General features: G+C 39.9%; 1 protein-coding gene across 1 annotated transcript in view; it reads right to left on the bottom strand.

The window, feature by feature from the left end:
* Positions 1 to 13,341, bottom strand: part of IFT80 (intraflagellar transport 80) — a 455,321-nt gene that overhangs the window by 388,446 nt on the left and 53,534 nt on the right. Inside the window, exons 2-3 of the mRNA XM_085634720.1 lie at positions 7,774 to 7,882; positions 6,193 to 6,411 (exon numbers count right to left, since the gene is read on the bottom strand). Coding sequence (XP_085490846.1) covers positions 6,193 to 6,411; positions 7,774 to 7,810 — 256 coding nt within the window. The 5' untranslated portion in view covers positions 7,811 to 7,882. The remainder of the gene's footprint in view (positions 1 to 6,192; positions 6,412 to 7,773; positions 7,883 to 13,341) is intronic.

Genomic DNA, 13,341 nt, shown 5'->3' with positions numbered 1-13,341 from the left:
TCCTGTTTCATCTTGCTGTCCCACTTCCCAAATGGTTTAGAGCCAAACACACAGCCTAAATGCTGGAATGGGAAGTCAGCATGTCCAAGGAAAGGCCACTACCAATGAAAAACCTGGACGTCAGCAGATGTTAAATGCTGTCATATGTGGAAAGGGAGATTCAGTACTGTGTACAGTATCCAAATCAACAATCCATGTCATTACTGGTAAGAAGGTAAACAGCCTTGTTTCAGGGGTTTCTATGTCCTATCCAGATATGAAACTCTGGTGTAGACACTTGACAGTACCTCCAAGAAGGAAAGCACCAATCCACAAAGCTTGGGTTCTGGGGTGCAAGATGTTCTTTTCACAAGTGACACTGTCAAAGCAGCATTGAAAAGCACTGCTCCACAGCCGACAAATAGGCACGAGGAATTCTAGGATTGATCAGGACCCTCCTTGCAAATACCCTTATCAAGTAAATAGGCCGATGATCAAATTCCTGGGAAATGTTAATTGGCCATTCTTTCGGAAGCAGAATATGCTTTGGGAGGTTCTTCTACAGTAAGCAACAGTGTTGTGGAGAAGGACATGAAGGGTAAGAATTGTAAGAGGGAAATGATAAGGGAGCTGGTAAAAAAAGAGTTGGTCAAACATGCAATAGAAACTCCTTCAGTTTCTCAAAAGAGAACACCTGAGAAACTTTCTCAGCCACCTAAACGCCTCTTCACGATCAAAATACAAATTTCCTCTGATGATGAGTTTGAGAAATTTACCTCAAATCTGTCCTGGCCAGACTATTTGGGCTCTCATCATTTCATGAGCACTCTCACCCATTCTGGGCAAGACTTTCATTCTTTTCCTTTTCATCCATCTCTGCTTAATTTTTGGTAAGGTTCCAACTGCGATTATCATGAGTATACAAATTCCTAGACTTTTTTATAAATAAAGCCTACAAGCACTCTAGAAATACTGTGCCTTAACTTTCTTCTCAGACTCCAAGGATAAGGCATGCTACCGCTTTCACAGTATATTCAACAGTGTAGGATATTTTGCAATCTAGTTCTACCATAGACTCAGTCAACAAAGTTACTGAGGCAGTGATGCAGACTCTGTTACACATAGTTTGTGAATGATTTAGAATCTCCCTTTAAAGACACAACCTGTAGCATTGTCGGACCCATGTGCAGTTCTTGATAGGATTAGGCTGTATGCTCCTGGGGAGTCAGTTTCTTCATCTTATGTAGAAAATAATAGTAATCCTTCCTCTCTTATAAAGTAATAGGTTGCCACTGGCACACACAGATAGTGAACAAGATGCTTTACATCTTAATGAGCAGTAAAACACTGATTTCAAAGATCACAGGGTTTCTACATTTACTGCTGCCAGAAGCCAGCTTCTTCGGGACTGATTTTCAGTTTGACTTCTTTAAATCCATCTGAACCCTTTCTTGGCATGAGTTCTTCTCTCTTGGAAAAATCTACTATTCTTTGTACTATGCTACGTTTTGATTCTTGTACCTTAAGGCTTTCGATTCTACGCACTGAATCCCAAACATGAGACAGTCAGATTAAGGGGTAACCTTCCAGCACAGTTGGGTGTGGTCAATGCAGCCTTTGGAAAAAGGGAAGGGACTGGCTTCTCTTCCATCTTAGTACTGGACATAAAAAGCAACACATTGTGAGAGCCAGAGTGAGAAGGCTTATCACAATCCTTGAATATCCTCCAGACAGATTAATTCCCTCTCTTTGTTGTTATCTTACTATTTGCTAAAACGGGGACATTTCAATAAGTGTAGAATGTTCTGCCTTTAATGTAGTTCAAGTTTTTTGTTCTGGTTCTTAGAAAGCAGATACAAACGATTATGTATCTAGATGATACAAAGGTCAGAGTCACTAACAGATTAATCTCTTTGTGCAAAGATTCCTAGGTTCATACATCACCATTATTGCCAAGAAATTCAAGACAATGGGATGTGTCCACTCTTTGATAAGTAACATTTCATTTCTTCATCCACTGATAAATGTTCTAGAGAACAGTGAATTGGGTGTGGTGATGGATATCTTCTAGAATGCAATAATGTCAGAATCTACACAGCACAGTTATTTTCAACCTTGCAAAGCTTTAAAATGTGCTTTAGTTCCTGCCATGGTTTGATTCTTACAAGAGAAATGGTAGATTTCACATTAAGAGATTAAGAGAAGGTTGATGACACGCATGAAAAGGGGTGGAGATTGCACTCAGGAGCGAGAAGACACACCCATATCTAACTCCTCACACACACAAAACACCACCACTTTCAACACTGACAGCGTTCTTTTACCCAAGATTCCAGTTCTTCCTGTATGCATAAACAATTCTCAAATATTTGGGAAAGAGGGAGAACAGGACAACATTGAAAGGTGATCCATTCACCACTCTAACTTATTACATTCATACTCACCTTCCAACCCAAAATGTGGGCGTAATATTTCTTGGCTAAGTAAGCAATCATTACAACAGGAAAATAATGTACTCGTATCTATTGTGGGACTGAGAGCATCTCAAAATTATGACTAAACACTTTCTCTTTACAAAATGCTATTGTAGTGAGATGAAGTCAAATAAAAGAAAGTATCGATCAACCTATTACACTATAACACAAGGCTACCATTTTTATTATTTGGAAGATCTGTCATGGCATACCATTGCAAATATGTAGCTTAGCGAATTCAAATCTGATGTAGCTCTTATTGTGGGATTATCAGTTATTATTGCATCTAGCTATGTTCATTCGTTTTAGTGAATTTAAAACATAGTGCCTAGCTTTGCACTATTTGCTAAATGCAAACTTTGGTTACTTAGCATGGCTGAAAATGAAGGTTTTTAGTATTTTCTAAAATGTCATTAAGTTAAAGCTAACTTTAAGGTACATACATAGTTGATCCCACTTATTTGGTTCCATACCTAGAGTTGGTACACCACAAGTTTGGTCTGATTTTTGGGTTATGAAAACTCCTTGATTGGTAGGTTGAATCTAATTATCATGGCCTTCTAAAGAACCTGGCTCAGATCCTTGACTACTTTAAAATGCTGCTGTTAGTGTCTTGAGTTTGACAACTTTACAATTTGCTGATCTGCTTAGCGGTCTCATAAGGGTGGTCTTTTTAAAGGGGTTGCAAGTATCCTTCCATCTTTTTTCTCTAAAGTGTGTGTGTGTGTGTGTGTGTGTGTGTGTGTGTGTGTGTGTGTGTGTGTGTGTGTGTGTGTGTGTGTGTGTGTGTGTGTGTGTGTGTGTGTGTGTGTGTGTGTGTGTGTGTGTGTGTGTGTGTGTGTGTGTGTGTGTGTGTGTGTGTGTGTGTGTGTGTGTGTGTGTGTGTGTGTGTGTGTGTGTGTGTGTGTGTGTGTGTGTGTGTGTGTGTGTGTGTGTGTGTGTGTGTGTGTGTGTGTGTGTGTGTGTGTGTGTGTGTGTGTGTGTGTGTGTGTGTGTGTGTGTGTGTGTGTGTGTGTGTGTGTGTGTGATTACGTTTCTGAGAATGCTTGATAGATCCCAGTGTTTCGGGTGATCAGTGGTCATGAATGGTGAACAACTACTTTGATCCCCTGTGTTACCAATATATCAACATATATTAGACTTTTACTCTTTTAAATACATATTAAAGGTTGCTATAGCCCCCTTTTTAAATCACACTCTCCACTCTCGCTCTGCAGGATGGTCAACTGAAGCAGTGCATTAACAACTTCTGTAAATTTCATTAAATTAACACTACAATCAACAAACCCTTTGTTTCAGCCAGATATATTGGTAGCCACTGCTTGTGCACTGGATGCAGCAGCCAGGAGGTCAATCCGAACAGTCTAAAGTATATGTCAGATACTCCTAAGAGTAATGGTGTTGTAGGAGGGTAATGCTGAGGCAATAATATAATTAACATTTTTGATGAACTGAAGGAGTGAGGTGCTTAGAGAATGTTAGGTGAGGCCTCACAGTTCGGCCACTCCAATGATGGCTGACCTTGCACTTTCCCTAGGGACACCCCAGAACCCAGGACACTATAGACATTACTTCACAAAAATGCAAGCCAACTTGCCTCAGCTATGACTTCCCAGAGATGTGCCAGAAGGCTGCAGCCATCCCAGTGATTTCATCCTGACAGAAGGCATCTTTCATCTGTAAAACTGCAATGCACAACTGCATTGCAAGATTGGAGGGGGTCCACATAGGATGTCAACACCGCTTTATCTGAAGAAAGTGCATCCCCCCAGGGAAGATCACCTAGAGGTGGTGTTCTTAAGGAGGGTTGAAAAAGCATCAGATCAACATAAGGTTGTGAGTGACTATGGTTTGGGTTCCTCTCTACAATTTGCATTTAAGAAAGTTGAGTAAGTGGTGAAAAAGGTGATCCTGTTATTGTTTTCTGGCATGGAATGGAACAACGTCTGCCTGTAAACAAGATTTCTGCCAAGCAGTTTGACCCCCATGATAGCGATTGCCGTCAACATGTCTGTATTGGAATAGCATGTCCATAGAGCTAAAAGCTCAAGAGAACAGTAAGGCACTCAACCAGAGAATCGTATGAGAGTACCACACAAATGGCTAATTTAAGACATGATTTCTGTTGTGCTTTGAACCATATATAAATACAAAGTGAATAACAAAGCATTTTTTCTAGCTTTTTTGGCATCACACTGGTCCTTCCAATGCCATTCGTAAACAGAAACCTACCGGAACAGCTCTGTGTTGCTGTATAGGAAAGCCAGAAGCACTGAAATCAACAACTGGTTGCAGTGTGGACCTATTGTTTACATTTCGCCTACCATTTTTCAGAGTGCTTGCATTGAGACAAAATCATCTGTAGTGTTAGGAATACATTAGTCTAGAGACTGCTTTGGCCTACAGGCAAAATCTAATTGCCCCATGAATTGATCCTATACATCACACTGAGTAAGACAAGTGAGATGCAGTACTATGTAGATGCCATTATGGCTACTGAAAATTATTAATTCAGGATATTAAAACAGCTGTATTAGGCTGTATTTATTTGGAATCTATCGTTACGTTAAAAATTCTTCACAATTTAATATCTACAATCCTGTCTCTTGTGCAAATATATTCCTTATCATGTATCTGAAATACAAAGATATGATTCTACAATTCTGGTTCTGGGGACACTTCAATTAGACACCAATAGACACAGCGTAGCTCGCGGTTTTTCCCAGGTATTAGTAGTATTCTTACCAAGTATATCACTCCATATGCTGACTGTTTGGAGTGATCCTTCACAATTTAATTTAAGCAAATGCGTTTCATGTTGTTTTTTATCTTCCAACATGCACCAATTTATTAAAAGGCGTGTAGAGTGATCCTGTTGCCTGCCAACAATGGTCAAGTGTTCAGGGACCAGACAGACTAATGTCCTGTCCATACATAGGACAGAATACCTTCATATTTTCTCCTTGCTGTGGGATGAAGGCATGCAGGAGTTCATCCTCTGTTGCTTCAGCATGCTGCTCAGTGGATAAGTCATTGGAAGTCTCTCCCTAGTGGTTGATTTGCTCAAAGGCTCTGGTGGGCTCGCCTACATTGGCATGCTGAAGTATCAACATGCAAAGCACTGGGTAGACAGTGTTAAAGTTCCTTGCCTCCTAAATACAAATATTTGTCTTTTGTCACTTCAAGTGCAAAACACATATATTGGTAAACAACCTAGAAAAATTGAGTCATCAAGTGTTTGCAGATCCCCAGGAAGTTTGCCTTAAATTCACTAAAAATGAGAAAGAAGTTCCAGAGAACTAAACTAGGAGTATGGAGGGCTTTCCTGCCAAGCCGTTTTGCGTTTAGCCGGCTGGAAGGCTAAGAGGTTTAGTAAGGTTGACGGAGGGTATACGCCAAATTGGAAGTCAACTGTAACCATAACATGACAGCACAAGCAAGTTTATTTTTCCACATTTTTCTAAATAAAATGGATGTTTATCTTGTGGTTTTATTACTTTGTAGTAGATTTCCAGAAACCTCTAGAATTTGTAACCAAGATTTTAGAGAGCTAGAACCTTTGCCAATGCATAGTCACCATCACAACACTCTTACCAAGTTCCATGTATATGTAATACATTTTGAGCATGTCAATTCACATTTCTCATCCAACATTTGTTTTGCTTACAGAAACATTAGCATGCATCATGGACCTCATCAGTAAACTTCACTTGTAAACATTAATTAGGGAAACACATACCATCAGAACTTGTGAGTACAAACATTTCTCCTTGGGTCTGCTTCTTTGCATTTGTCTTGGGAAACCAGTGGAAATCTATTGGATAGATATCTTCTGGAAGTTTAACTACTTGCACCGTCTCACTGGTTAGCAAATTCCATTTCATAATTTGATGATCATCGCTACAAGAATATAACTCATCCGCTGTGGTCCATCCAACACAGCTCACCAACTCTTTATGTGCAATGGCGTTAAGAAAAACGTACTAAGTCACAACAAGCAGGTTTAGCAAATATCAGGAGGAAATTATATAATTAAAGTCTGCAACACAAATAACATTTAGTGAAATATCAAGCTCTTTTTCTTATAGAAAGATATTTTGCATTTACATAAATATACACAAACATATATAATTTTAGCATATATATGTCGGATTAAATATACTTAAACACACATATATGCTAGAATTATATATGATATATTATGTGTGCGTAGATATATACACACACACACACACACACACACACACACACACTTCTTTTGTTGTGCATTCTAATGTTTTAAAGGAAACACACTGGTTATCCTTTCATCATCTGTATAGAGCTTTTGGTTCTTTAATGTAGTAAGACAGTGGTTGCTAACCTTTTGACATCTGTGGACCCTCACTGAATCAAGCTGGGGACCCCCCTTCTAACGATGCCTATGACTTGAGCCTCAAACATTACACAAAAATACAGAAACAACGATACATCAAACCAGTACACAAATAGGAAATACTTTTAGCTCGTGAACAAAATAATCTCAAAAATCGAAATTTCTTAAAGATGGTGTGATATGCTAGACTTTAGGAAACCACTCTCTTGTTGTAGATGCATACCAGTGCTTCAATTGAGGTCACCAATCATATCTACTAGATTCTATTTGCTATACTTGTGCTGCTGCCACGAATCAAGACACTGAAACCAACTAGTTTTTTCAGCCTCCAATTTTTTGTTCCAATTTCAAATGCCTTGACATCTGCAGAGCATTAAAAAATGTATTTGCATTTTTTTTAATCTACATAGTTTATGGATCTGCCAATATGACTTAATTTTATAAGCATTGATGGATCCCCTGAATATGTGTTGAAGATCCCCATGGTTCCACGGACCACAGGTTAGGAAACCCTGGTTAATAAAACGGCAAAATGCCAGCAGGTCCCCTTCTAGGTAAATATAAATCTTCCTCCAAATATATGAATCACAACTTGGAACAATATTATCCATGTCTGACTCATGACCACTAACCAAAAACATTTTTGTTCTGTGAAATATTTTTTTAAATAATTTTCTTTATTGTTTTCATTGAACAGTCATTATTCTCTTACAGTTATGGATAGAACAGCAAGTGTGTTATTTCTATTATCACAGTTTTACATTAGTTTTACATTACATTTGCGTCAACTTTCCATGTTCAGTGAAATTATATTATATCCGTAACCAGCTGTGAGAAAAAGTAATATACAATTCGATGGGACAGAAAAACAAGATACATTGGAATAGTGTGCTAAAGAAATCAAGTATTACAAGTCCAAAATCATTGTTTTTCTAAGTAAAAGGATATGTTTAGGTTCCTTTAAAAGTGTTGTTTTTAATCTCATTTTTCCAACGTCTCAGATTTCAATTTTGCAGATCCAGGGAGAAAGTAAAATTTCCTTCTTCTCAGTTGAGGTCTAAAAAAAAAAAAAAAAGAGAGAGAGAATACGTTATCCAAACGTAATCGAGAGCACTGTGCAAAACGTAATAATATGTAACATACGTTTCTCTAATTTGCCCACTGCTTCATTTATGCAGCAGGTTGCAGGTGATGTGCCCTGCTGCTCATTTTTGAGAAGGGACTGTTTTTCCCCAGAGAGAAAGGAAACAAGGGGAAAACAACGAGGAAAGGTGAGATAGGAATACTGTAACAAAATGAGAAAGAACTTACAAAACTAAAATAGAGAGATATGAAATGTAGGGTGGTAGAAATAAAAGTAATGAGGATGTATCAGGACTATTCAGGTTTGATATATCAACCCCTGTACTTATTAGTATTTTTTTTTTTATTATTTACAAATTAAGCAGCGCATTTGCCAAATACACTATGCACACAGATACGGCTAGGCTTGATTCATAAATACATTTAGGTGAATGTAAAACAGACTGTACATTATACTAAATACTATCTGTGTCGTTCTCTCAGAGTCCACTAAGGGCAATGATCGGGGGCCCCGCCCAGCACTACACTCTTAATACCAAAGGCGATGGCCCAACTGAGAAAGAGAGGGATGATTGGGAGGTGTCGATATGGCAATACCAATTTATTTCTCCGAAAGTCTTCTCCAGCGATATCCCATGCATGCCATTAGATATCTTTCTATACTACAGTCTTAGGGGAGCAATGCAAACAGTCAATCCAGATTTTCCCATGGAGCCTATGCCCTATAACACACTGGAACAAGCATTTACAATGCAATGGTCTCGGCATTGGTAAAGTTAGAGCTATTGGCATTGCTCATGACATTATTTTTGTTTATGTTTTTGTTTTTAAAACATTTAAAGAAACGGCATTATCATGAGCAATGCCAATAGCTCTAACTTTACCAATGCCGAGACCATTGCATTGTAAATGCTTTTTTTGTGTTTGAAAGAAGGCAGATCTCAGCATTCCAGGCAAATGCCGATTCCTGTTTGCTTGTTTAAAGGACGCAAAAATTCCAAAGTTAATGCACACCATTAAAAAAAAAATATTTATATACAAAACACTATCTATCCTTGCTTGCAGCTCTGTATAAAACAAGGACAGTTATAATTGAGTGTAATTGTAATTACATTAATATCGCGATTGCTTCCCCTGACGAGGAGTCGAGGCGCTTTTCGGCGAGTAGCACGCTGCTCCAGAACCCAAAAAGTATTATTGGTGAATTAGTGTAGGTTTCACGCACAAACGTTTGATAACAGACCGTAGACAACCGCGAGTGGCCTCGCGCCTTACCTTCTGCAGATCATGCTCCGTCGGTGCCGAAATTTGCGCTCCACCCAGTGCGCGTGAGATCCGGCTGCTCCCTGCAGACCTGCACGTGCACGGGCCACAGAGGGCATCGCGCGTGCTCGCATTCCCTCACACATTTCTCCTCAGCAACAGTGCGACGACTCGTTGTGAATGGCAGTGCCCACTTAAAATGCGAGAGGAGAGTCACGACTCACGCGGAAGAGGAGGATATTATGAGAAGATGGGAAGTGGGACTGCAGTGAGCCTTCCGGGGTTGCTTAACTATTAATACAAAAAGTGAGATCAGTTTGGTGTTTTACCCTCCCCCAGCCCCAGCCCCAGAAATGCCTCGGAGAAAGGCAGCGTCGTTTTCGGATTCGGGGGCATGTTTTGCTGTTATCTCCTCCTTGAGACTTCTTGCAAAAAACACGCCCCCGATCCGAAAAGGACGGGGCCTAATCTGAATGACTGACCTCTTCTCCAATGGCTGGCCAGCATTCAAGACGCCAGCCAATGGAGAACAGGGGAGAAGAGGGGCGGGTTCAAGCCCCTCTTCTCCAAGTCATTAAATCTCGGAGCTAGACTGCGCAAGCGCAGCCTTCGCAGCCGAGACCTAAAAACTAATGGCTACATCTACAAAGCAGTTAGTCTCTACACTGTACCGTACAGCACTGGAGGAGCTCCCGGTCTCCTCGCAGGGCGCTGTGGAGATGTATACAAAAAAATCAGTCCTTCTTTCATTACATATCAGCACTTTGTTGCACGTGTTGTGGAACTGTTGTGTTTTAATATTACCATTATGCATGTTTTAATTTTGTTATGATTTAACATTTGGCCCGTGGCTGCTCACTCACTCTGAGTCCTGAATGCTTCTGCTCAGGCCATTGCAGACAAAGTACAGGACAAGGACACACTCTCCTGGGCTCCTGCTATCTTAGAATAAATCTACAAGAATTTTTTTTAACAAACAGCTTGGATTACTTGGGTCACACCATCACTACTGTGGGGATTAAACCCACATTTTCTTTCACTCGAGCCATTGGAGAGGCTGCACCTCGCAAATATTAACACACATTAAGATCATTTCTGGGAATTAGTGAATAGTACTCCAGGTTTGTGCCTGGGTATGCTCAAGTTGTCCAACCTCTACGTCGTTTGCTCAAAAAGGGAAACAATCCCTGACTAAGCCTTTCGGAAGGTTAAACAATTATTTGTCAATACCCCGGTGCTGTCATCCTACATTTCAGGACAAAAATGTTTTGTAACAGTTGACGCTTGCCAGTACGGCCTAGGTGCTGTTTTGTCTCAATGAGTATCGGGTAAAGAGCACACAATTGGTTTTGCATCTAGGAGCCTGAAAAAAGAAGGGGGTCACTATAGTACAATAGAGAGAAAGAGGCCCTAGCCAGTTCTTGGGCTGTGGAAAAGTTTAAGGCATTTTTATGGGGAAAGCAATTCGAGATATTTGCCGATCACAAACCACTGTTACACCTCCTTGAAGGCAATGGAACAGGCAAGGCCTCCGGAAGGTTGGTGAGACTATTGTCTTGTTTACAGGAAATCAATTTTGTGATTAAATACATTTCTGGGGGAAGAAATGTCAGGGCTGACTGCCTTTCCAGGATGCCTTTGCAAATTACTCTACAGGATAAGAGACACGATGATGTAGAATGTGTTGTGGCAAACATAGAAAATATGTTGGAGTCTGTACTTCTGCTACATTATAAAGATAGGTTGGATGCCACACAGAACGATGAAGTTCTACAAACAGCCATGGATTTGGTAACAAAACGGCAGCCCAAGGAGCAGTCTCTGCCTCTCAAACCTTTTTCTCAAGTAGCCACAGACTTCTCTATAGTAAAGGGTGTCCCGATGCATGCAGATTTTAGGGTTCCACCTGTGTAATAAACTCATTGAACTGCACATGAAGGACATTTAGGGCTAGGTGGTACCGGCAAAAATCTAAAACACTTTTGGTGGCCTTCAATGGATAGTCATGTGTCTCAATGGATTGATAGATGTCAAACATACTTGTTGTCTGACAAACACTGGAAAACTAGTCACACCCCATTGCATACTGTACCCAAGCCAGGTGAGGCTTGGAGTAAAGTTGCCTTAGATTTCGCAGGTCCCTTTCATCTTTCGCAAGCTGACGAAAAGTATCTTATTGTACTAATAGACTATTACTCTAAATGGGCTTACATTGAATTCATGGCAGCACCTAAAACCATGTCAGCCATACTTTTTTTTAGCAAGATTTTCAATACTGAGAGCACTGCCAAAGAACTTGTGACTGACAAGGGGACACACTTCACCTCTGCACAGATGAATAACGTCATGTTGTCTCATCATATCAAACATCTTAGAGTAGCTCTTCATTCTCCTTCTTATAACGGTCTTGTGGAATGAACAAACAGGTTCATGAAGGAGGGGATACAAACAGCTCTTAAAATCAGCACACCGGTTGAAGAGTTTATGAGAAGAAAACTTTGGTCCTATTTAATTTACATGCACTCTGCTACTAGAATTTCTCCTTTTCGTATGTTGCGAAATAGGGATCCCAGATCCACGGAATGTCCTGATTGGATCAAAGGTTTGAACACTAGATCTGGTTGTTGTGCATGTGCAGACAGACTGAATGTCTTACATACAACTTCACAACGACAGAATTTGCAAAAGATGCATTTTGATTCTAAACACAAGGTGAAAGATCCAAATTTTAGAATTGGCGATTGGATTATGATCAAAAGCTCTACTATTTATCATATTGCTCATATGTATGCTTTTTATTAATTATTTATTGTTCAAGATGTTTTTTATGTATTACATGCTGTAGTACCTTAATTATTTATACTCTCTCTCTTAAATTAATTTTTAAAAAACTAAAAAAAAAAATTAAAAAAAGGGGGCTTCTGTTTTTTCATCACCTGTTAAGGGTCTGGAAGTGTCAAAAGGTTCTTTAGTTTTGGATAAAAAGGGGTGGTAAATTAGAAAGTGTTGAGTCAAACTTTCACCTGATCAAGCAAGAAGGATTTTGGATAATAAAAACTTGCACTGTGATGATTTACGTGACAAGTCACATTGGTTTGTCAATTAGACGAACTCCGAGGTGAGGAATGTTGGAGTTTCCACATGTGAGGGTTTCTCTCAGCCAGTTCATTTTGCGGATTCAGAGCTTGTTAACTCGGATTCACACACTGATTTGCAAGCTGCTAGTGCAGTTGATTTACAAGAAACTCATTCAAGTCTATCTCTAAACACCGCAGGGACTTCACATGACACAATACAGTAACAAGGTTGTCAAGAAATGTTGAAGTGCCTGTGAAGTACAAAGACTTTTTTCTCTATTAAAATATACTGTATAAGGTATTATTGTTTTCATAAGGGGGAAGAAGATGTAGAGATATATGCAGAACATTAGTCCTTCTTTCATTACATATCAGCCCATTGCTGCACATGTCGTGGAATTATTGTGTTTTAATTATACTGTTATACATGCTTTAACGTTGCTATGATTTAACATATGGCCCGTGGCTGCTCACGCGCGCTGAGTTCTGAATGCTTCTGCTCAGGCAGTTGCAGACAGAAAGCACTGGACGAGGATGCATTCCTGTGGGATCCTGCTATCTTTGAATAAATCTTCAAGAAAAGGAACCTTCTTGCCTCTGTGCCTTGTTATAATCTCTACTTCACAGGCACGCGCTCTCTGTGGGAGGAGGAGATGGGGCTTGAAATATCAGTGGTAATGTGAAAGTTTACCAGCACACAAACAGGCCTAATGTCACCAAGATCTAGACTGCCTATCACTAATTACAAAATTTTGGAGCGCGCTTATTGCACGCCATACTCCTTACAGAAATTTGGCCTGTGTGAGAACTTTAAGTGTGCTATACGCGGACAGCAGGGGATGAATTTCTGACACATTGTCTGGTCTTGCCCCTGTGTTTGCTCCTACTGGGAAGAAGTCCTCACAGCGTTAACCACAATGATTGGCAATGATATACCCCAAGATACAAGGGTAAAAATACTTGGATGGGTTTTGGAGGTTCATGCTGCTCACAGGAGGTACACGGCATTGGCATTATTACAGGCGAAGAGGTTGGTGGCATGTTGCTGGGGAGGAGGGATGTCCCCACACTGATATATTGTAATGAACAAAAT

This window comes from Triturus cristatus, chromosome 11 (assembly GCF_964204655.1).
Source record: "Triturus cristatus chromosome 11, aTriCri1.1, whole genome shotgun sequence".
In the NCBI taxonomy this organism is placed as follows: Eukaryota; Metazoa; Chordata; class Amphibia; order Caudata; family Salamandridae; genus Triturus; species Triturus cristatus.
This window is presented reverse-complemented; position numbering and strand designations above follow the sequence as displayed.